At 41.2% G+C, this 25,897-nt stretch overlaps 1 protein-coding gene across 9 annotated transcripts in view; it reads right to left on the bottom strand.

Moving 5' to 3' along the window:
- Positions 1-25,897, bottom strand: part of RGS6 (regulator of G protein signaling 6) — a 241,848-nt gene that overhangs the window by 39,911 nt on the left and 176,040 nt on the right. For 8 of the 9 annotated variants that reach the window (XM_021401573.1, XM_021401571.1, XM_021401568.1 and 5 more), the window contains 11 exons: positions 21,487-21,537; positions 19,974-20,080; positions 17,882-17,933; positions 15,244-15,308; positions 12,270-12,346; positions 9,675-9,756; positions 9,105-9,179; positions 7,893-7,991; positions 6,827-6,888; positions 3,133-3,243; positions 341-466 (listed from right to left, as the gene is read on the bottom strand). In XM_021401573.1, the coding sequence (XP_021257248.1) occupies positions 341-466; positions 3,133-3,243; positions 6,827-6,888; positions 7,893-7,991; positions 9,105-9,179; positions 9,675-9,756; positions 12,270-12,346; positions 15,244-15,308; positions 17,882-17,933; positions 19,974-20,080; positions 21,487-21,537 (907 nt within the window). Of the gene's footprint in view, positions 1-340; positions 467-3,132; positions 3,244-6,826; positions 6,889-7,892; positions 7,992-9,104; positions 9,180-9,674; positions 9,757-12,269; positions 12,347-15,243; positions 15,309-17,881; positions 17,934-19,973; positions 20,081-21,486; positions 21,538-24,127; positions 24,232-25,897 lie in introns of those variants that run through there. The other variant, XM_021401575.1, reaches the window with a different exon arrangement.

Genomic DNA, 25,897 nt, shown 5'->3' on the forward strand with positions numbered 1-25,897 from the left:
ACCACCCCATATTTCTTCCACATGGCCCCTGCCACAAATGCACATACAAACTCTATGTATTATTAGGGGGCTTATAAGCCATGTTTCATCACAAAATTACAACTTTGCAAGCCTATGCATGTTATACTTGCAATACTGACTGTGCTAAATTGCTCCTGGGATTACTTACATCATTCTAGTATATGCATTTGTAGCAGCGTTACAGGCCAGACCTTGCCGTTCTCAGCTTTACTCAAATTGGTGTTTTTAGAAGTTCACCATAGATCAAGCACTGCATTTCAACTATGAAAGAGAGTATGATTAGCCCTGTTCATTTAGTTCAAGTGAAAAATGGATTCACCTGAGGTTTTCTGAGCTGAACTCTGATTCCAGGAAACGAAGGAACTGGTCTCGGCCTACTGGGTCCTTCAGCACCTCATCCATGGAGAAGCCCCATCTTTTCACACGCTGCTGACTAGGTTCTTTGCTGTTTGGAGAGAGAGGGGAAAAACAGATGGAATGTGCATTTCTGCCTGCTGTCCCAGCAGCTGCTGCTGTTCCTGTTAAGCAGCAAAGGGAAAAAGATTATCAGACAAGGAGATGGTGGCTATTTCCTTAGGATTTTCCAGAGATACAAGTCAGCAAACAACACACAAGAAGGAGCTACAAAGACCATGGTCGTGGTTAATGTGACTGTATTATCTGAGTGCTGCTTATATGGCAAAATGAGAGAGATCGTGAATGATACTATTTTCAGTGAAATTTCCTGTACTTTTTGCATAAAGAACCATTTCTTTTCTGCCAAGGCAGAAATTTGCCAGCAGTGTTCTCTGGGCCAGTGGCAAGCTCCAGAGCATCATCCTGAGCCCCACACAGTGCTGGCTGGTTACTTGGAACTGCCTTCACATTTTCAGTTGCACATCTGCATTGAAAAAGCATTTCCACTGGGCAGAGAGGACAAGATTTCTAAAAAATGATTCCTGCTTTGTGGTCTTCTATTTTTCAGTGCCTCTGATTTTTTGATGCCTAAGTCTTGCAAGACTAAAAAGCAACCCCCTCTTCCCTTCCATGATAACCAGACTCTTACTTTGTGCCTCAGCTGGGACACTGAGATGTGGAGGCACCCAAATTCACTCACAACCTTTCTGCTACATTATTTCTTAATACAACCCTGCTTATATAAGCTGTTGTTTGAATTGCCAGACATGTTGCAGAGATGCCTATGGGGAGAGACACTGCCTAGGAGTCACGAGGATCCTATGAGACAGCCTACATCAGAGCGTAATCTGGGCTCATGAAGTGTTTGAAAGCTTCTGGTGTGATGGCGTCATACTATGAGACAACCATTAAAACACAGTTCAGCTGCTCATGTTTGTGACAGTAGAGCCATTGTAAACAGTACATATCTATTAAACTGTATGTCTCGTCATGTCCACAGTGATTCCTAACCCTGGAGCCTTAGGGGACGGTGGCGATCTGTGCTGAAGACAAATAAGCCACGGGGGTAAATAAAATGCCCACTTTGATTTCCTCTTGCTATGGAGACTAAGCAACACTGATGGACATGTCCTCACTCGAGGCGCAGAGTGCTGGGGCTGGCTCCTCCTCTGCTGAGTGAGCCACGCTGGACATGGGAACATGAGAGCCGTGCTGGTGCAGAGCTATGCACCAGCCAAGTTCAGGGAATTGCCTGCTGATCCTGGAGATCAGCAGCTGCTCTGCTTGCTGCTGCACAAACTGAAAAGGCCAAAGTGCTGTCTAAAACTGAAGCCTTTCCGAGGCATTTCCCCAGTGCCACAAAAGATGAGCTGCACAGCGCTGACCCTGCTCAGAAGCTGGCTTTGCCATCAGAAGGGAAGGGGGTTTAGTTTCCCTGAACTGGGGCTCTGCTCTCCTAACACAAGAAGCATAGGCAGCTTGCGCAGACAGCACAAGGGCTACTGGAGCTCTCGGGAATCATTAAATTATTCATGCAAGTTGCAACTAGATGCAGACACAAGGAGGTCTCTTGCTATAGAGAATAAAATGAAAATGCAAAGATGTTTGTTCTCTCATCTCACAACAATACAGCAGGTGAACTGCCTTCTGTAACTCTGAAATCATAACAGAAACAAAGCTTTTGCTCTAATTCTTAATAAGGCCATGACATCTGGTTGATTATATCCCTTGGGGACACAAAAATATTTTCTGGGGTTTCCAGCCACCTCAACAGACCCAGAAGTAATGATGCCTGGATTACACTGTGGGTGGAGTTCCTCCAGAGTAGTATTTTGCAGGGGCTGTATCTGCTTGTAACCCTGGTAGGGAGGATGGAGAAACTGAGAGAAACTGACTGAAAAAGAAATCCAAAATATTGATTTTATATGAAAAGAGGTAGAGACTAGGGAACTAATTACCAGCTTCTGTGACTTTCAGAGAAGCAGGGGACAACACCTTTCACATCCCACATCATGTGTATTTTACACAGAGAAATAACTTGCCCTTTTCCTGGAACACTGATTCATGATGAACTGGCTCTCCTAAGCTGGCAGCATCTTAAAATTTGCATCATTATTTAAGCACAGATAATATTAGATTTGTCATTCTTTTTTTCAAAGATTTACTAAAATGAACTCCCAGTTCTCTTTGGCACTGAACAACAACAGCAGCTCAGCTGCAGGAAAAGCTGCAGAGCATTTGCAGCCATCTGCCAAAGGATGCCCTGAGTGAGCAATGAAGGTGGTGGCACGGTGAGTCACAGCATTTTGCTACTACCCCAACCTGTCCTGTATGCCAGTGCCATCTTGCACAGGGTTCCACAATTTGAGGAGGACCTGAGAGCAGGCTCTCAAGGGTCAAAGGAGGTGTGCTAGAACACAGACCTTGCAGCAGTATCCTGTATCAGTGGGCTCACAGAGCTGAGCTCCAGCATGCTCTCCATGGGCATGAAAATGCCCTAACTTACACAGTAATGCTAATCAAGCACATGGAAGTGAAAGGGCTGTATAATCCACAGCAATAATGAAGTATACAATTCTGTTTAAACTTCAGTTATGCGAATGTATCTTGTGAAGTTACAGAGATCAAACTTCCTACCCCAAAAAGACCGTGGGAAAACCATACAAATAAAATTGCAAGGCAACTCTAATATTACCTAAAACTGCCAATTCTTACCTCATTTCAATGTCCCACAAAGCTGCATCATCACTTATCCAGGGATTGGAAGGCTCAGCAGGAGTGATAAAGGGGTCATATTCCACATACTGCTCTGTGTAGGCTATTAAACTGACAGATATTAAAAAAAGTAAAAAAGAAGAAGAAAAAAGACAAGTCGGTGCCTGAATGCTCAGTCATGTATCAGAGATATAGATTTTCTCTCTTCCCCCCCAACCCTTGTTGGAAGTCTTTTTTTCCATGTTTGGATCAGCATGGTTCTTAGTACTCGCACACAACAGTCCCTTTTCCCAGGAAGGGTGCATGCAAGGATTTCTCTGCAGCACTCACCAGTTCACTCAAGGATTCCTCAAGGTTGGTTCTGCTGAGATGCCTACAGAGAGCCTGATGTGGCAGTAACTGAACTGACATGGTAGGACTTCCCACAGACAGCAATGTGACTCTGAAGCACATGTCCTCTACATTTCTTGCATGCTGCTACTCCCTCCTTCCTTTTTGTTTTTTTGCAAATGCGTTTGCACTCACAGCTTTAAGCATTGTGAGTAACTCATCAAAATACTGTCATGCATTGCAGCTAAGAATACTCTTAAATCTTTGGAGGATCAAAGTCCTGAGCATCAGATCTTCAGCATATAGGTCATTTTGTTTTGTCAGAATACCAGTTAGTACAATGGCACTTGATGCAATATACTTCAGTGTAGTTTATAATCATTAATGTAAAATGAAGTAAACTATACAGGTATTGAATAAACACCTAGATTTTATACTAGTTTGCTTCAAGCCTAGTCAGATAAGGCATACGGCCTCTAATCTTAAGAGCTTCCTAGGAAAAGGCCCATGTCTGCTTGCACAGGCAACTTGGGCATTCTACTGGGGTTGGGGCCAGGCGGCAATTTTACAAAGGGTAGGCAGCAAAAAAATCAAAAGAAATTTGTCCCAGTCTATACTTGAAATACTCCAAGGCACTTTTTCATTCTTCTGCCTCAATCTGCCAACTAATTAAATAAGTTAATGGAGTCTCACCATATTGAAAACTAATCTACTTTCACTCTGATTGTCCAGAGTGTTACCTCTGGGTCTTCCATGCCTTCAAAAGGCAGGGGAAGGAAAATACCCTGTGAAACCACAGGTCACAAAAGGCAGAAACTTTCCCTGACCTGCCCTACAATAATTACTTCCTTTTGTTTGTCCTAGCTCTTATCATGAGGCATTAAAATCATACACTTTTGTAACCACAGCAGGTTCCCACTGCCCCTCAGGGCACTCAGGGCTGTCTCATCTCATTTCATTAATTACATTTCACGACTGTTGTGGGTCAAGGGTTGGAGGAGGGAGCAGCGTCCAATTTCAGAGAGCAGCAATCCCGGAGACATCAATGAGAGAGAGGGTTGGTTAAAAAAAAAAACAAAACAACAAAAAACAACACAAAGGATCAATCAGGAGATATCTGCTGTGAAAGTTGAACTTCTTGTAACAAAATAATAAGGTGGCATCAGAGGTGCTAGTACATGAACTAGCAAAAATAAAAGGGAGAAAAAAAATAAATGAAATAAGGGAGGATTTGCTAAACACATGTTGCTGATTCCGTATAATGACAGGAGCTGAATCATGGCCTCATTGTCTAAACAAGGCTACAGGCAGAGCTTGCGCTGAGAATCTATCTCACAATCAGGAGGCCCTACTGAGCCTTCACAGTAAGTTTGGGTGGCTAAGAGGATAACATGGGTTTGTGACTTTTCATTTAGGGAACCAAGATTACTTTTGATAGGAAGGTGTTCAGGCATTCCTCAGCCATTTCCATAATGCCACATGTACTGCAATTGCATCAGCACTGTCTGAAGTGGTCAGGAAAAACAGTAGGTAGAATTTATTCACAGTTTTGCTTGAGGGTTGTCAAATCTCTTTGCCAGATCCTAAAACTGACAGCATTCAGGTCCCAAGTGAGGAAAAAGGATTTGGAAGTGGAAAAACTGTTCCCCAGGTTCCTGGAGCAGCTGAGGGATGCCTCAGTCTTAAAAGCAGGGCCCAGCCTGAGAAGTGCCTTTCTATTACTAACAGCACCTCCTCGTCAACAGATCTGCTCTTGGAGCATGCATCCAGTGCTTCACACATGGTCTTCAGGCAACACAGGCTTCATTTCAGGCAACAGGTCAACTTAGGCCACATAAACTCATTCCCTCTCACCCACCCCCATCACTGCTGAGCCTCTCCAGGGCCTTCCCTGCCACTCCTCATGCCAAGCCCCGGGACACCACAGCCTGGCACCCTCCAGCAGCACTGCCACCCACAGTCTTTCCAGACCAGGAAAATTGTTTTTTGTCCTGTTCTACTGAAAACTAATAGATTTTTCTTCTGGCATTGACAATGACATATTTATCATGGCAGTGTAACTTGAACAACAGGTGTGCTATGTGGACAGGATCCGATGTTCACAAGAGAATGTGTTTTACTGAGACCATCTTATTGAATAAATACCTACCCAGAAAAAACTCAAGCAAAACACATCTGCTTGTCTGTAAATTACCAGCCTGGAAATTATTACTGTCACAGTATATTAAGGTCACTGTAAGTAAATTCAGTATAAAATGAGAATTTTTGGTAAAGCACAAAATTATCAGAACAGAACCAGAAAGCCCAAAACATAAATATGAATGTGCTAATTTCAGTAGTGTAAAATAGAGTGTGAACGATTTCAGGAAGCCTCTGAATATTTTCTTTTTAATTGGGTAAAATTTCATTTAAATTGATAAACATTACAAGCCACTAGGAACTTTCTGTTGTGCCCTTGCCATTTAATTTGCCTAGTTTAGTGTACAAATGGTAATTACAGGAGCAGGCATTGCAAAGCAAAAAATTTCATAGGGAAATCTCTTTTTAATTTGTTTAAGTAAAAATTCCTCTGTTATTTCTCCAGAAAGAGCCATCCCTTGTCATGCCCGTTGTGTTCAAGACAGTTTTGCTCTAAAAGTGATGTTACAGAAAAGCATGCTGATCCCTACATTTGTCTCAGCAATTCCACTGAAAACGTGCATAGCTTACAAGTATCTGAGTAAAGGAGCTGTCACTCTCAGGAAACTGAATTTGAGCTTGTTCTTTACTTGTTCATAGTTTCCTACAAGGACTAAATTTTCTCAAGTCAAACTGTGCCTTCATTTGCCTCTATGAGAAATCCACCTATTCATAACACTGCCTTGAGTAGTCCAGATACAAACCTAGTACTTTCCATAGAGTTTCACATGCATAACTGGGAGCAGAAACTGGCCCTACAACCCCAGCGCAAATGAATCCCAGTATGAATGCAAACATCACATGCAACAAGATGCAAACACAGCGCCCTCCCCAGAGATGTGTCAGTCTAACTGGAGGGGAGCACTCAACAGTTCATCAAAAAAGGAAAAATGGATGCTTTTCAACTGAAAGGGGTAGGAAATGAATACCATTGTGATCCCATTTATTTTGCTTTTAAAGTACAACATCCTCCTTTTTCACCCACTTTTTCTCAGTGGCAGAAGGGCAAGTGTCAAATGTCAGTGGTCAGCAGACAAGCAGCATGTCTGGGTGAGGAGGGAAAAGGATTCACTGCTCAGAAATGGAACAAGCCTTTGTGCGTTCCTGCCTGCCTATTTGCTATTTCTGGAAATGCTAAATTTGAGATGAAGAAGTAATGGGAAATCACATACATGGGGACACTCACCTTTCTGCTACTTTGGACATCTTTAAACAATGCCTGTCTATCTGCAGGTTCAGAAAAGTTATCTGAGGAGAAAGATGACAAGGGCATTAACAATCCAGAAGCTCCACAGCATGCATTGATCACATCCCAACACACTATTGATTTCTCATTCCAAACAGCTTGAAAGTAACTCGGAAAGAAATAGGACCCTCCCCCAGGTAATAGAAGCAGCTTACTAGCTGCTTCCATCGGGAGTCTCCATTTCATGTGACAAAGTCCCAAGGGAAGCTTCAGAAGAAATAATTAAAAGTAGGAAAGGCGTATTTGGGGCTGAGATTCTTAGATGACTCAGAGTACAATGTGATCCTTATTTTATAACACACACTTCCATTTCCCTAACCTAGAAAATAAAGGTTTCAAAGTACATTTCTACTGTACTATAAACTGGTTCTTCACAGTACTCTGCAGCCTACATTGGCTATGATTGAAAAAAAGCTCGAGAGGTGTAGTGTTCAGACTTAGTTCAGAAGATCACCCTAAAATTGGCTGCGTAAGAAACATGTTTAATGCTGCCTTTACTAAAAAGCTGACCCAGCAGTTCCTGCCCATGCTTCAGTGAGGGTTGCTTTTTGCAGGAAAGCAATTCTGGGGGAGAGCTCTCAATGGAGGGGCAAGTACACAAGATTCAGACAGCCATTCCTCAGAGTGATTCTGCAAGTAGTTTTTTCCCAGTTCCCCAAAAGCACCGTGCTTGTGCTCTGGCTGCGCCAGCTTCTCTAGCCTTTCTCAGTGCCCACTTTTCAGTCATCCTCAGTGATCTGAAAATTAATCCTCCTACTGGCCCACAGTGAAAGTAATCAAAAGGTTAGTGTTGCCCATTACTGCACTGCTTAATTCATACACATCTTTAAGTACTTACTGCTTCACATAAAGGAGGTAAGGTTCAAGCGTAGTTGAAGCAACAGCAGTTTTTACTGATATCTCCACAATGTTAAATACTCTTCTTTTTTTTAAGCAGATAAGAACTGCCTGACTGTTCTAGGTAGACTCAGTTCTCAGGACAACTGCTGCATAGACATCTACTTACTTGTTTCCGGAAATCCTCTTTTGTAGTTTTGCGTATGGGTTGGGAGGGCACATGTACAGGGCTTTGGGGCTGAGATTCCTCTGTAACCCCATACACTGACTGCAAGGAACCAGTAAACAAACAGAAGAGATCACAGACTTTTTCTCTGTTATGCAATGAGAAGTGCAGTATGCAAAACAGTAAGGTAATAAGCCAACAATTTCCTACTATTTTTTTCCTGCACAGGTAAACAATAATTCAGCTGGGAGCAAAACTGACAGATCCGACTGTGCTGCAGATGCCTGCATTTGGGATGTCTGCAGGCACGCCAGTGGTGTGCTCAGGGCTTCCTGCACAGCCTGCTTTCCAGAAAAACTCTCTCGCCTGAGACCTTCCCCTGCTGCATGTGAGGTAGTCACTCCGTGCTGTTGCAGTCTATAGGGCTGTTCCACAGTAAGTAGGAAATCTATCTTAAATATTAAAATGCAGCTGATCATTTTTAGGAGCTCTGAGGGCTGTGTCTGTCATATTTGCAAGAGGAACGCTGCGAATGACTGTCGTGGAGAAATAAGAGGAGAAAAAAATGTACTAGAATCCAACCCTTTTCTTCCATTTTCTTCCACTCAGTTGAATTTCTTGTCATAAAATTACATATCAAAGAAAGAGCTTAACCAAGTGTCAATCGGTCAAGTTCACGTGAACCTACAGATTGACTTGTAGCCATTTGTTTTCAGGACAGAGACTTGCACTGAAAGTAATATCAACTACCCTGTCATTTAGTATTTTTGCTTTTCACTTAATGTTCAAAAGAGACAGATGAGTAGCTCTGCTGCAGTTTAGCTACCGATGGAAGTTAGGAGTCTAGTGTCACCTCTGAAACTAATAAAAACATGTAAGAATTAGAACTTGCTGAAAGTCAGGAGAATCCAAGCTGCTAATGACTTTGAGATTATTAAGGCAGATAAACCACTCTGAAAAACCTGTGTCCAAATAACTTCTGAAAAATGGGACCCAAGTATTTTTGCCAACTGATTTTACTTTTATGGGAAAGTAGATTCAGTAGACATCTGTTGCTAAAACTGCAATAGCAGATTTAACAATTAGATCAAAACAGAACTGACATTTACCAAACCCTTCATTTGATTTCTATTAGGAAAGTCTGATACGCTCTAGATGTCAAGAACGACTCACATTAAAAAAAAAAATGAAAGAAAACCAGGAACTCAAACTGACCTTTTTCACCTTCTGTGGGTTTTTCATACGACGACACTTTCTAATGTCCATTTCTGTGGTGTTCACACAGCCTGGCTGAAAAGAGGCCGTTAAAAGAGATGGTTATCACATTACTGTTTTCTGCTTGCAATCTGCACGCTACCTTACCTACCTAAAATGTAGAGTTTAGATCTTGTCCAAAACTATCTCCTTATGTTTGCATCCCATGGATTATGCTTGCTAAACAACAGAGTGCACATACCCAAAGTTGGCATCTCAGCATTAAATCTATTACTCCTAACTTCAACACCAAGAGGAAATGCCTCAGCTAAGAGAAGAGCTTTTTCTAGGAACTCTGTGACAAACCGGGTAAGCTGCTTTTCTTTCACCCGCGTGAAAAAGATCTCCAACACTTCACATTTATTTTATATTTCCAAGCATGCACAAACCAATAATGTCTGAAATAATCTTGTAGCAACCTGCTCCAAACTGGGAGGAAAATCCATGCAGGGACTTTAAAGACAATATTACTGTGCAATTCATGGCAGAGTGTTAAGTAAATTAAAACTGATCACTTAAAAAGGGCTTTACCACAGGCCTGTGCACATCCCAGAATGCTCTTTCCTGGCTGTCCAAAATTTTCCTTTCTGTTTTATCCTTTTTCCTGTCGATTCTGAAAAAAAAGCATAAACAAGTGAGTCACCACACAACTATTTCTTCCTTGTTACACTTTCTAGCTGGCATTTTAACCCAGTGACAAAAATGTTCAGAAATCCTTTTTTTTTTGTACAGAAATGTTACATTGCAACTTCCAAGGCCGCATGTCATGAGCAAAACCTCATGGATGTTTAGTGCCATGTGTGTCAAGATAAATTTTCCTATTAAGACGGAAAATTTGTCTTAACGTCTGTTTGTTGTTTTTTTTCCCCACTTGGTGAGAAAAGCTTCCTTTCCTGATGCTCTTTTCCCAGACCGGGAGCTCATATTCAGCTTTGGCTCTGCCAGAATCACCTGGCCTGCACCTCTATGCATCTCTTTCCTGCAGGCTGGAGAGCCACCTCAGGAGCCCCCACTGCAGCCAGAGGCCTCACTGCTACGACCACAGACTCCTACAAGGCAGCTGCCCAGAGCCTCACCAGCAGTGACAGCACAGGCAGCGCTTGTGGGCACTCTCCCTGGAGATTCCAACAGAGCAGCTCCACCTGCCCTGGTGCTGGCAGTGTGGGGTGACAGCGCTCAGTGACAGTGCTGTGCAAGCCAGCACTCATCTGGAGACTCATGATGGGGTTGGCACAGGAGTAAGTCACTAATTTCAGCCCTAACACAGCCAGTAAATCGATTCACTCAAAGTGTACGCATCAAAGGCCACTGGAGGTTGTTCAAAGCAGCTGTACCTCTTCCTCTTGACAGCATCTAGCAGTTTGTGTCTGATGCTCAGCTCTACACGTGAGCACAGCGCAGTTACCACTGGCTTGCAGGACCTGCCTACAGAGAGACCAGTGACACACGGGGGAGGAGGAACCACCCTTGCCTCCAGAGCAGGTTTGAGAGGCTGACAGCATCCCTGTGCTGGCTTCCTGCACTGCTGCCACCTTGCATAATGACAGCAGTGAGAGAAAACCACATGAGCTACAACTTCTGACAATCAGGTTCTCCCCTCTCCTGTCTTCCTTTTGGAGGGGCAGTGATCCTCAGCTGAATCTGTGCTAGAAGGGTACCAAGGAAATTGGGGACTGAGGCTGAAGTGTCTGAACATCCCTTCCCTCCCAATGAAGTCCTTGAGTCCAACGCAGTTTGGGGTTGGCTGAGATGAGAAACGAGCTCAGCACGAGGAGCCACCAGACACTGCTTCATGAGCTAAGAAGCAAACACAGAACTTGATAACCAGGAGAAATGCTTTCAGGTGTTTTTGCTTTGTTTTCCTTTTTAGTCAATACACTGCCACACATTACACTGTGAATTCTAACCTATCTTTTCTCCATGAAAAGATGAATAAGCAACACTGACACCGTAAAAAATCTGAAATTAAAATTTCTTTCTTAGGTGATAATTTATGCTGTAGATGGAATGCAGAATTTTGTTTTGACTGAGATTTTTTTCCTTTTGGCAGCAAACCTTTAAGTAAATGAAAGTACAACTGCTAGTGTAACTTCTAATGCTTTGTTCTAAGCAGAACACTGGTATTCTCTTCAGAAAAAAATCCCTTAATCGCCTTGTTATTTTGAAGATAATTACCATGTACTTAAATAGTGCATAATTACAATGTGATTAAGCAAATAATTAATCAAAATTCCAATGAGTTAATCAAAGATAGAGACCAATGCCTCAGCCATACCCTCAAGTAAAAATGTCCCTTAACTTTTTAACATCTGATGCTGAAAGTGCAAATTCTTTCCATCAGTACAGACCATTAGTACTGGTATTCTTATACACAACCTTCATCAGCCTTCCAGTTTCAGAGGAGGCAATCACATGCACAAAACGGGTACATGGGCTTTTGAGTACACTGGTCTACAAACCCTGGGCAATACTCATTTTGCAGCAATAATGACAATATCCTAAACTGTTTTCAGAAAGATATGAACAAAAATGTAGATTTCAATTATGAGTAGAAAACAGGAAAAAGAAATAGTGTTAAGTTGGAGTACATTTCATGTGAGTGGTACCCAATCCTCCACACTGTTAGGAGCATAAACTGGAGTGCAGAAAATAGAGGTACTGCTGAGCTGACTGGGACTTGCTATAAATGAAAAAAACAAATACAGTCTGCTGTAAATACCACCAGGTGCTTATATAAGCACTTCTAAATAACAGTATTTTTAAACTCTAAAACACTTTACAAGCATAGAGTTACATAGACCAATGGCAAAATTTTGTTCTTTCCATCTATGTGAAATAACAATACTATACAACAGTAGAAGCAGAACGTGCAAGTGAATCGCCCAATCTCACATGGAAAATTCAGGCTCAGGAACTCGGCATTTCTACACAGAGACGATTAAACACATCTTTCAGACTCTGGCACAAACCTTAGCAATTGGCTCCCTATTGTTTCCAGTCTGCTGACGATTTACCAGTACCTTCTGAGCTTAGCTGCAGTAAAGACTTTAAGAGAGAAATTTTCAGAGTCCCCCTCCCCGCGCAGCCCTAGATACTGGGGCGGTTCAGTGCTCCAGGATTACTCACTTCACTTGGGCCTCAGCTTGCATGAAGATGAATTCCCACTTCCTTGCAAACGCCCTCTGAAGTCTTGCTAAGTTTTCCTGACAAAAGATGAAAATCGTAAAAACAATTAATTCTGGTAATTACAACAACTGCTTGAGAGCAGATAGTATGTTGGGAGTTAATTTTATTTTCGCCTCATTATTATTTTTTTTAAGTTGGAGAACTCAAGACATGGAAGTCAACACTGGTTTCAGGTGATTTATCCCCTAGGCAAAGTAAGGTTGTGACACATCTTTTCAGGCTGCAGCCAAGAGGACCCTGTCAGGAGAAGTAATAGAGTGCGATGAAGACAGCCCGCGTTCTATTAGTAAAATGATGATGGTCTTGTTCCCTAAAGATATTACTGCTTTGCGAAGCTGACAACTTCCATTCCTGATAGCAGATGGCTGCCACCTGCATGATTCCTTCTCTTTTCCACTTTCCCTTCCTCCCCCCACTGGTCCCTTTCTCTAAGGTGCAAAGCCTGAGCATCCCCTGCTCTGTTCAGCCCTGAGAGCACTGCGCAGCTGCACTGTGCTCAAGTCTGGGAACTGCCAGGATGATTCACAAAAGGAAATAGCTTGTTTGTCTGAACAATGAAAATAGCTAACTGAGAGACCAGAACCAGATGCAGCCTTTTTCCTGCATCTGAAGTAAGAGTTCTAGTTCAGGTCTACTACAGAGAGCATCAGGATGTGAACATTTGGAGATGGATGTAACTTCCCCACAGACCAAGGTCAAGCTAGCTGACATAGTCAGAATCTGAGGCTCAAACAGCACCTTGAAGTCACATATCCACAACCACTTGAAGGAGGAGGCCTATGAGACCACTAACCTGACCCTCTACCCATTACAGCTGATTCAACTGTTACAAATTTTCTTTCAAAATGAACACTATTAGTTCTACTGTTGTTCTTTTCACATCGATTCCATTTATTTCAAGAAAATCCTTAAGTGCATGCATTTCAGGGCTAGAAGTTTCCCTACTTTTTGCTTCAAGCTCATGTATAACACAAGACAAAGCTTGGCTCAGTTACCACCAAGTCCACTTACGAGTTTCAGTTTTCTACATGGAGGAAAACAGTTAAAATGATTTACAGCTGTGCCAAGCTGTGATCATTTCCTTTACTGTGAACCACTCGTAATATCTGCAAAAAGAATTTTTTGTGGCCTTATTTTTTATGTTAAATTATATTCATATGTGCCCTCTGGAGTAAATGTCTTGAAGCCAATGAAATATCACCAGTTGAAGCGTTATTTGAATCATGCTTATGTTTGGCCAATTATAAATTAAGGTTAAATCCAACCATGCAAGCTCAATCATACAATGAAGAGCCCTGCTTTACCAGCAGAAACTGGGGGTGGAAAGTTGCCTGTGAATGATGCAAACAGAACCTCAAATGAAATGTTCTCTGTGATGCTTTGTAGAGATCCTCTTTGGAAACTCCAGGCCAAGTGCTGATGACGCGAGCATGAGAAATGTCCTCATGCTACATCTCCAAATATGAGTACTGAATGTATAGGACTCTTTCCCACTCCCCTAAACGTGTTTCTCTCATGTGTGCTCAGTTTACATCTCCAGTGCTGGGTCTGCTTCAGCTCTCATAATGACTAGGAAGAGTCAGTGCCATTCTTATCTGATTGTCTTTAATTAAGAGAGCAAAGTTTGAATGCAGAAGCGACCTCTAATTGTGCAATGCAATATTCACAAGAAAAATGAGAGACTGCCAAGATCTAATTATTTGCCATCACTGGTGCATTGCTACTCTCAGAAGACAACGATGTGCAAAAGTACTTAGCCATAACCTCATGGCATGTGTGTGGGAGTGTGTGCTGCAAAACAGTCTTGTGTTGCTTTATCATAGATTTTAAGAATAATTACAGTTAATTGGTTTGCTGTGACCAATTTTAATGGTTTTAATCATGAAAAGTACGCAGAAGTGAAAATTCAGAAAAAATGTTGTATAAATGCATATGGATTATTATACACCTTTCTTTATGTCAGTACTTCACAATTAGATCTCACGGAAACACTGGATGTATTTCAAGGGTGGATTAGACAAGTGGCAATTTTTGTATGCTCTTTGCTGAAAGGACCAAATGGTGTATATGCATACCTAAGTGTACAAAAGACCCAAAAATAGTAGAAGCAAAGAAGAGGGAAAAAATCTGTTATAGGAAAAAAAGAACACCCTATAATATACACAATATAAATGTGTTCAATAACCAACATGAACACACAAGTCCACTAGAAACATATTTGTAAAAAACACTTAACTTAAAAAATCTACATTGGAAATTCAACTGTTATGATGTTGAAATAGTAAATGAGAAGAAAGACAGAAAGCAAAGTTCAGCTGGTCAGACTGATATACACTGCTAACATTGAAAGCAACTCATTTCAACTCTGCCAGTCCTGGCTGCATCCTCCCATCCCTACTGACCTAAACTCTGCACTATCTGAAGACAAGTTTGGTGATATTTTTATGAATAATAACTTCATAAGAGAAAACACTCCCTGAATTAGCGTTATAGCATACTGAAAATACAGTCCAAGCTTCATAACTGAAAACTTTCCTTTATAGTACGTAACTATATGCCATGGGTCATTAGCAATTTAATTTATCAGTAATGCACCTGAAAATCCATGATTTCTGCAGGTTCTTATCTACTATATAAAACAGGAACTGTTAACTGGAAAGAGGAAACCAATGTAAACCTGTGTGTGATTTGCCTCTTAGTACTGATGCTTTAACTGGAGAGGCTGCAAAGCTGGAGACATTCCCCATTCATGTGCCTGATGTTCTTTCCAGATCAACCTTCAAAAAATTCTGACAGCTAAAAAAAAGAGACACAGCAAAGGCTGACCCCAAAGTGTAAAATGGCAGCATTCAGCCGGCAAACAAAGCCTTCCCCCATGCTCCCACACTTTAAACTTTAGCATGAGTGTACCTACGGCTTCATAATCGGCCAGCTCCAGCCTAGCTTTGTTCTGCATGGTCCGTTTGCAAAGATAGATGGCTAAAGGGAGAAACAGAACAGAAAACAATTACAGACAGATTATTAGTACAAGATCTTTAAAAAAAAAAACCTCCACAATCTTCTCATCCGAAGGAAACATAAGCCAAGGAATGAGAGGGCTGAATACCCAGCTGACATTATGTGCTAGCAATCTCAGAGGTCTTAAACATCTGGGACATCTCATTTAAAAGTGCTGAGAGTTGATGCCAGGACCTAACAAGGTGTCTGAGAAAGACACAATTACTTCAGGGGCTGGTAAAAGATATAGCATTAGCAACCTGTTCCCCTCAGCACTTTGGAAAAATTCCTGCAAAAGTGAGCAGCCTTGTATATCTCTGCATTTCTTTTCGTCTTAAAGAATAATTAGAAAAAAATCAGGATATTGAAATGATAACAGAAATATAGGCTGGATCATAAAGGTATAACTTCAGCTATTTTTCATCTGCTCCATCCACTTATTTCATACATTTCAAACAGCTAAGAAAAGCCCTCTCCCATTTCATCATAGGCAGACACTGCAGAAATTGGAGTGCGTTGGGATTCAGAAGGTCAAGACACCAGATGACACCTAACCAGTTCCAGGCTCCCTTCTGGGACTGACTTAGCTGGACCATCAGTGCACCCCATTTCCACTAAAGGCTGAAACAAAAGGTCCCCAGCACACCCGGTGTATACAGTCAGAAGTGAACTGCATAAAAAAGAGCCAGTTCTCTCATTTGGTGTGAATTGCGTCAATTTCCTTCCATTTTGCCTTCCTTCTTGTACTGCAGGGCCAGGTAAAGATTATCCAACAGTGCAGCAAACTGGCATGGCGCATGAAGGCAAAGCATCCCCTATAGAAAACAACATTTTTCAGAAACGTTTGGCTCCTCTTTGAAAACCATGGGATTTTGATTCGTGCATAAATATGATTTTCTGACACTTCCATGAACATTTTTCATTGGGAACCTCATCCTCTATTTAAAATATGACAAAAACAGTGCTATTCATATGATTTTGCTCTATGCCATTCCTGTAATTCTAACATCCTTATAATTAGCCAACATTATGCATGGCAACCAGAGCTGATTGGGTCAAATATATTTACTTTTATACTTCTCAAAAGCAGCTTCATCTGCAAGCCAGACTTATAGTACCAAATAAACTGTGAGTCAGTCATCTTGCAATACTTCTCCATGCGAGGCAGTGACCTGCCATTAGCAAGTTCGTTACCGTCCTGTGAGCGGATCTATGCAAATAAAAAAAGCATGAAGAGCTGCTGGGATTTCAGTTTTATTTGGGTCTACTGCTAGTTTGGGATTAATTCCTGGGAAGACTCCATCTGCACAGACCCCTGATATGCAGAGGCTGATTATAAGCATATGTTAGAGATTTCTGAGATAGATGAAATGTCACTACAGGGCTCAGAGCTAATGCAGCTGCAGCTTGTCCAGCTTGGGCTGGCTCATATGGGGCTGGGTTCTGAGGTGTACTGTTCCACCCAGTGCCTTTGCAGCACAAGATCCAAGCAGTGGAACCCAGTTATTGAACAAACACTATAGGCAGAAACAGAACTTCCCTCTCAAGACTGTTGCTCTGATGTTTACAGAAAATATGTTTGGCACAGTTCAGACACATATATGGTGAGTGTTTGTAAAATCTGGAAGTCATTTTGCACACAATGAACAGCAACACATTTTCTCCCAAGCAGTCCCCTCACTGGGATAAACACATAAGTCTGCGTTAGCTTCTCTACAGTGGAGGACTGCAAATGAACTATCACATGACAGACACCATTGCAAGTTACTTCTCCACCCTGGCAAATGATTTCCAGAATCCATAGTGATGAATAATTATTACTTGGGAAAGAAAAAATGATTATTCAGGGAGGAGTTATAAACTGATCTTAGATTATGAGGTATTTCAAAAGAGGTATTTCCAGAAGGTCCTGCTTTATGGGCACACACATGGATTCACTTCCTGTTTGAGTGCCACACCGGGATGCCTCAATTGATTTTATCATTTAGCTGTGAAAGAAGTGTAGTTCTGGAAGAGACAGCAATATTGCACGGAGACAGCTAAAGATAACAATACTGACATATTTTCTTTATGTATTATCACTGTCTGCAGGCATTCACACAGCTAATACCCCATGTTACAGTTTATTAGCTCATAAACCACGCTCAGTTTTCTCTTGTTACCAGCTAGACGCTGGTAATCTTAAATTAAAAAAAAAAAAAGTGTGATGTCATGCATCACAGAAGCTTAACTACGGGATGCCATCAGTTATATACTGATGTATTGATCAGCCAGATGAGTGCCCAAATGAGGTAACTTTTTATTGATCAACATATCAAATTCAGCTACAGATCAAAGCATGTTCTCCCACAAAAGCAATACCAGTATTATTTAAGATTCCCACTGAGCAATATTCTGCTCGCCATAAATCCTGCTGAAAAGAACAGAGCTACTGGAGAATGAAGGCAACAGTATGTGAAATCCTGGCCCCGCTGAACTTGTCAGCTGAAGGACAATTTCTTCCATCACAAACTTTCTGTACTAGCTTTCTGCAATGAAATTAATTATGCTCTCACCATAATCTGTGTTTTCTGGCTCCCAGCAGTTTGAAGGCCAAAAGTATGGTGCCTAAGAAACAACATAAGCATTTTCATAATTTAAGAGAGGAAAAGCAAATCAGATACAGAAAAAAATTTAAGTACAAGAAGAACCACAAAGTCTACAGCCCAGTCTCTATTCTCAGGGGAAGGAAACACTGCTACGGCTCTCAGTGAAAGTGAGGGTGCTTTTCCAGAAAGGTATCCTCTCTAACACTCCTCACTGCAGGCAGAGTCTTTGCAGTACTAATTGAGGACTTCCACCCTGATGGCATTTTAGACACTCTTGCCATCTTGTCTGAATACAGACCCCTTACTCTCTCTCACAAGAACCTCCTCATTCCCCAGGAATTCACAGGCACACAGATTTATTTACTTATTTATTTATATAGGACAATGAGTAAATCTTTGTGGCCTTTTATATATGCTACACGCCTACACGCTACTTACTTTTTTGGAGTGGCTTCCAGTTTGGTTGGTAGCCAGCAAAACAATTCACTTTTAAAATAAATCAGGTGTAAGAGCTCAAAACTCAGCTGATTATGGTCATCCTGAAAGCAGAAGTCCTGCTAAGCTTACTTGTTTGGTTTTCTATCCAAGTCTGTATACTGCAGTTGCTACAATTAATTACAAGATATTACTACATCTAGTTGTATCTTGGTTTTGACATGAATGAAAAATAATGTCCTTGTGACCACACAAATTACAGAATACTGCTTTGCATTAGTGATACAATTCCACAAAAATGCACAGGACACTACATGCATACATAGTCTACTCCCTGCACCAATGTACAGTGAGAAAACACAGAGGGATCAAACAATACATGGTTCAATAAACCTCACTGATGTATATCTCCTGAACTTCACAAGATGATGAGCTACTGTTAAAGAGGGGGACTGATGTCAAGGTAGAAAGTGTCAAGTAATGGAAAGTGGAGTAATGGAAAAGAAAAATGATCCTATTGGCTTATTTTGCAGAAAAGGTCTGAGGAGAACTGTTGCAGGAAATGACAACAGGCAAACAATAAACACAATTGCAGGAAAAGATAAGGGGAGAGAAAAAAAAAGTCAATAAGCAGTCAAGACAATTTGATGATGTAGTTCACACAGGTTTAAAATAAGAAATTAAATGATGCTCTGCTTTTGAAATCTGGCACCGGATAATTTGAGAATTAAACTTCCTATGGTGTCACAAAAATACAACTAAACAGGCAATCAGCATTGCTCCTGCTTCTGCCAAGTCTTGCATGATGGGAATAGTAGGACTTTGTGAAAAGCAAGGGAACTGTCATGAAAAATCTTAGTCTGAGTGATGCCAGGTAACCAGAAGGTGGGCAGCGATAAGTTGAGGTCTGTGATCTCCTGTTGGATGGCTTGTTTTGTTTTGTTCCCTGTGCCATTGGTCTCATGTGATAACAATACCACATTAGCAGTGGGACTGTGAGCATTAGCAGCAGCAGTGGATGCAAAGATGAGAACAGACTTTTCAAATAAAAACTAAAAAAGAAAAAACAAATGAAAAGGAAAAATGGTAGGGTGAATAGAAGAGAGGTCACAGGAAGGATAAGGAAGCTGACAGAGATCAAGTAACAGAAAAACACAAATTTAACCAGTAAGATTAAACAGCAGGACTCCAGTTTTGAACTTACTGCTTCTTTTAAAGTTACACAATCTGTCTAAAAGGAGTCGTTGCAGAGCACACACTCAGTTATCTAGGAGGTTGACAGCAGCAGATTTTGGAAAGGGAACTGAACTCAAGCACAGGATGCTTTAAAAATTGAACACCTCTGGAGGCACCAAGACAATGAGGGACAGAAGTGTCCCAGCTTAAGTGGCTGCCAAGGTTATGCATCCTTTGTAACAGAGTCAAAGGCTGAAGCTTGCCCCCTCCCACATCAACCTGTAATCAGGAGAAGGTGAAAAATATGAACTTTCCACTGTGCTGGAGTCCAAATGTCTGATTCCAAAGTTTGCTCTGGTCCACTTTGGACATGAGAGTCGCTACTCAATACAGTGCTATCAGTGGACAGCAGAAAGGGACACACAAGGAGGGCAGAGGGCTCACCAACCTGAAAACGATAGAATGTCCCATCATCTTTCAGGGTAAGGACATGGTCTGAGATTGGAAAGACATAACCCTGTGCAGCAATAAGACTTCCCAAATGTATTGCTTCCCCTGTTAAAGAGTAGAAAAAGAGAGAAAAGAGAGGAGATGTGTCAGGATGATGCACCCTGCACAACCCTCTGCTTTCAGCAGCGGGGCTGGGGATGAGTCACACCATGACCTCATGTGCATAAGCCATGTTTCAACCATGCTGCATCCATATGCCTTTCAACTAAATCATGCAAAGCAGGAGAGCAGAAAGCAGCCTTACAATATAGGTGAAATTTTCTGGATGCAACCCTCACCACTACAGCAGCTGGGAGGGACTTTTTATAAGGGCATGCAGCAACAGGACAAGGGGAAATGGCTTTAAACTGGAAGAGGGTAGATTGAGACTAGATATTACGAAGACATTATTTACTGTGAGGGTGGTGAGACACTGGAACAGGTTGCCCAGTGAGGGTGTGAATGCCCTCTCCCTGGAGGTGTTCAAAGCCAGGCAGGATGGGGCTTTTGAGCAACCTGGTCTAGAGGGAGGTGTCCCTACCTATAGCGGAGGGAGGAGGGGTCTTCAAGATCCCTTCCAACCCAAACCATTCTATGATTCTATTATTTGCACAGATTTTCAACTGATGTCAACTGTCAAAAGTTGCATATATTGTTTCAGACTTGCAAAATACACATTAGATTATCACATGTGCCCATGCAGATAATAAATCTGTTGTCTGCAGCTGAAATTCAGGTTTGGACTTGACTGGACTCACAAGAAGGGATGTGCGTAGAGAATTGCCCTCGGTGAGTCAAGACTGCCTCTACTCCTGTTTTTATATGGTGATAGCAGAAGCAGTCTGCAAAATGAAATGTTCATCTTTTCTTTACAGGAAAGCAAAAGAAACTTCTGGGCCTGAAGAAGATCTGGGCCTTCCTCTTTTCCCAATAATTCTCAACCATGTAAAAAGTGATTTTGGTTTCTCTGAAGTGTGAACTATTTGGAGTGTGCCCAAACACTGATCACAGTTTATGGCTCATTATCCATTTATCTAGCTGCCATGATAAATCACCATCTGATCCCATACTAGTGTCTGTGTCATCTTTGGCCGCTGTGTCCTGTCAGTTGTGGCTATCCTTCTCCACACCAGGAAGTCCTGTCACTACCTTCACCCATTTAATCACACATCTTCCAACTTCCTTTCTAGGTCTGGGAACAACCTTAGAATACATCAGGCTTTCTTAGGTATCGTTAATTTCACAGAGAGGCTAGGACTCCTACGAAGTGTTTTCTGTGTGTTGTAGTTGTAAGATATTAGACTTAATTAAGTTGCTGATTCTTATTTGTTTTCCTCCTTCCCCCCAAACGCTTAAATCAACCTTGTTGTTCTACTGTTTTACACTCTGCAGTGAAGTAGTAAGTACTCTCTTACGGCTCACACACAATACAGCTGAAATGCCTGTTAATTCCCAGCCATGGTTCACCTTACCTTGATCCTCAATGCTGAGGTTCTTCATAAGCCACTGCACAATATCAGCACCTGCAAAAGAAAATAAATTAATAAATAAATGAAAAAAAAGAAGGCATTGAACTCTGAGACCAAGAAGTTTTTGAGAGTCCTAGAGAAAGATAACATTGAGATGAGATACAAAAGAATTTACATTAATTTTATTTCATTTTCCTTTTTATCTCTACTGAGGTTTCAAATTGTTTTTGCTTCCTGTGTCACACTGTGACACAGTATGTGACACTATACTCATTGATAGGTACTAAGCCCAAGTGCCATAGGAGGCTTCCTACACTCTAAGTCAACTGCTACTCAAATAGTTCCATGTAACAACTTCTCTCCCAGTTGCATTTCTCTCACCTCAGCATATAGGGAGCTCTGCTTCTGAAAGCACTATCCAGCAAGGAGACGAAGGAGCATTTATTGGCACCTGGCATCTCTAATGTCAGGGCAATCGTATAGAAGCATGGATCTGAGTTATTGGCAAAAAAAAGAGAGCTTAAAGTCTAGTTTGTGTCAAAGACAAGCAGCACCTTGCAGAATAGAATGTGTCTAGTGATCCCTTCTTCGTCCTCTGGCACTCAGGAACTCAGCTGACCCACAGCCAGTCACAAAGCAGAACCCCAATAAAACACATTTCAACTAATTTACAGCCTTACAAATTTCAGAGTCCTAGCTGATCACTACTTTAGCTCATTTCTGCACACCCTGCATAAACTAAGTGTGCATATATAATAAATAGCCAAGAAAGTGGCCATCTTTTCACTAAAGTTACTGTACATGGTTGAATAGCAGAATGCATCAACTTTCACCCATAAAACGTGGCACTTTATTCTCTAGTGCAATAAGCTGCATTTTTAGTGAGCCCTGACTTGTCCATGGACATTATTCTGTGCATTCAGTACATGGGATGCTTGCTTGGGATTTTACTGGCAGACATGGTGCTAGCTGAAAAGTATATAGGAAAATGTTTGGAGTCAGTAACTGTTGTTTTGACATGTTTGTTAATAAAACTTCCCATTTTATAAATGTGGATGCTGCCTTTTACAAAACAAAAATTGCCTAAAGATACAACAAACACTTGGGGTTAGAAAATCGTTTCAAGAAGACTCAAATCGAAGCCTTCTGTATTGCTTGAAACAAAACAGCACAATTTGCTGTCTTGGTTCAAGGTAAACCAGAATTATTCTTGTTTTTTTAAATTTCTGTTCATATCCCAAACTAAAATGTCCACCGTTTTCCCTGACCTTGGTCTACAGGTCTGCAGTACTCCCTTAGTCATCTTATTCCCAACTGATGTGACAGCTCATATCTGAACACCTTTTAGAGTAGTTAGTACATTGTCTTGCTCAAGGGAGGTGAAGTGCGTTCCAATCAATCCCTTTCCAAATATACAGGATACTTAACACAGGATTAACTCTCCACAGAATGATCATATTCTACTTTTCTTTTGAGGAATTTATTCAATTTTAATCAAACTGCAATGAAACATTCAAACAATGCTGAAAGCTGTTTCACCAATATTTCTTCTTCTTGCTGTTAAGATTAACAAACAAAGTGGCAAACTGAAAACATTGACTCAGTCAGAACTACTGTGATCAGTCACTCCGGAATATAAGCAACACTTGAGATCACGGATTTTAATTTGTCTCTTAAAAATATGAAGTCATTCTTGAATGTTGCCAAGAGCCTGGAAGATTTTATAGCTGTTCTCCAGTTGTCCTGAGGCAGACAGATTATCTTTCTGCTGAGTTTGCTGAACCATTATTTATCACCTGCCAAGACTGATTACTCACCCTCGGGACAATGACAAGTCTTTCCTTCCTCTGTTAATTACTGTCATCATTAATAGCCATGTCACTAATTAATATTCAATCATAATGAAAACTCTTCACTGCCATCTCCTACAACACCTTCAACTTTTAGGGTTACTCTCACATTAGCTTTGCTTTTCCTTGTGGCTGGTTCTATCCCCACCACCTAGCTCTGCCTATCTGTAAACTCTGTTTATGCCCTTTCTCAAATTAGAAATTAGATCTATACTTTTAAGGTGGTGGAGATGTAACTGAATCCCTTACAAGACCCTCCGCTGTCGGATCAAGACATGGATGTTCTATCTGTAAATTTTCATGAAATTTTTTTCTTAATCTCTCCTGTAGATTAGGCCTGACTGAGTCTCCACATAATTCACCTTCCCAAAAAGATCTTCTCTGGCTGATCTTCACATTCCACATTTCATAAGTGCTTTCAGAGGACACCCAAGGGGAGCCCTCGGCCACAACACATTTCCACTGAACACTAATGGGGCATTTGAGATCATCTGAAAACAGATGGTCAGGCATGTTTTCACAATGTAAAGTGTTGCTGGATCTAGGTAGAGGAATGGTTCATGCGTCCTCTGTACTCTTTGCTAAGTATTCTGTGTTTTCTCCAAGTCTGTATGCTTAGTTCAAGGGTAGTCAACAGTATGAGAACATCTATTTCCTACCCACCAATTAGGAAATTTATTCTCATTGCTTCAGGCTTTTCTTTGAAGCTGAGGTAGATGAAGTTGCTTAACACCAACAGAATGGTTATCACCTTATGCTCAAACAGATTCACAATGACCATTTTTTCCACCTACCTGGTTTTGAGACAGAGTAGCAGTTTCATATTTCCTTCTATTTTCTCCTTTTCTGTTCAGCCTCAGTGATCCCATAATAGTAGTTAGTGTTCTCAGAAGGCCATTGCCTGTCAACATGACAAATGACTGGCCAGCCATAAAAAAATAAATTAAAAAAAACTTCATGTGGTGTGAGGCCATTGGCAAGACGCAGTTAATGAGGTGAGTCACCACCACTGTAATCGATACCTTTCCTACTCAACCTTAATTGTTCTAGCTCTTCCAAAAAATCCAGGGCTTAGATAGAAAGTGTAGACCCACTCATTATCAGATTTGCCCATTTTTACTGACTATGTGAAATAGCAGAAGAACCCAGAACGATGCACCCTCCTCCAGCAGTTTCTAAAGTTTGGAGTGGAGACTGCTCCTCTGAGAAAGGAACTGGGTCCGCCAGGGTCTGCCTGTCACCCAAGGGTCTGGGCATGTCCCTAACAAGCTATACACACACACACGTGTATATATATGTATTTAAAAAATGCAAGCATTTCTGAGACTTCAGCATGCATTTGCATGTCTTTGCCTTTCTTTTGAGGCCTGAGAGGACAACTGCACTTTTTGCTGAATGCCCTGAGATGGCAGGGCTGGTAAGCACTGTAGCAAGGAGCTGCTCAGTGATTTGACGTATTACCCAGAAGTCGCATCAGTGACCAAGGACAAACATCTTTCTCATGCAGCTGAGTCTGGCTCGCTAGATGCTGCCCAACAGCTACAGCTGATGAGGTGGGATGCTTTGGACCTCAGACTGTTACACAGCCTGATATCACATTGATTAATATTAACACTGAGCAAAGTGGGGGCCTTAAAATAAATAAATTACTGCCTCATCATGTTATGGAATAATCTGTCATACATATACTGCAACATATCTAAGATTTCTTGGTTATTTCCTCACTTTTTTTTCCCAATGTTAGCATAAGCCTAATGCTCTCTGAATATATTTTGTTGATTTTTTTATTTTTTAAAAAAGGAATATGAAAAAATGTGAAATGTTCAGATTCTTCCTGTATAATATCTACACACTCCATAACACACTAGATGAGCAAATAAACTGCATGTCTCTGGTGTCAGTCATCTACAGACTCAAGGTTCAGACAATATTTTGATGCAAGGGTAAAAAGGTGTCCTTTCTGTCGCTTCATTTTTGAAAAAAGATGAACCCATTTTAACACCAATTTTTGCAAACAATTTGCTCCTGAACACAGACCAATCCTAAAATATTTCTATCAGAAAAGTAAGACTGAAAAAGTTCAGAAGCAGTCAAGAAGACTTAGAAGAATACGTGCCCAGGTACATGAGCAGCCCCTCAAGCTGCTTTCTACTCTGCCAGTTGCGGCAACCACACGAATAAATGGTGGAATGATTTTTTATTTTTTCCTCCCTCTAACAGCACAAGGTCCTTGGTAAGTCTACAAACAAAAAGCTAATTAACTATCAACACTTTCATCATTGGGTTTACAAAAATAAACAAAGGAGCATCACCCACAGCAAAGAGCAAAATAGGTTCATGAAAAATTTCTCTAGGCCTTCAGCACTCCTTGCTGCTATTTTTCTCACGCAGAGCCCCTGACAACTCCCACAGCAACTTCATCTTTTACAATACTGGATTTTAAAAAGATAATAAAAAAGGAAGAAATACCTGGTTGTCTCCATAGTATTGTGTTACAAATACTGGGGAAACACTTTATAGAAACTGCCTACAATACGCACACAAATACATACCAATGTAAAAAA

The sequence above is a fragment of the Numida meleagris genome, chromosome 6, assembly GCF_002078875.1.
Source record: "Numida meleagris isolate 19003 breed g44 Domestic line chromosome 6, NumMel1.0, whole genome shotgun sequence".
In the NCBI taxonomy this organism is placed as follows: domain Eukaryota; kingdom Metazoa; phylum Chordata; class Aves; order Galliformes; family Numididae; genus Numida; species Numida meleagris.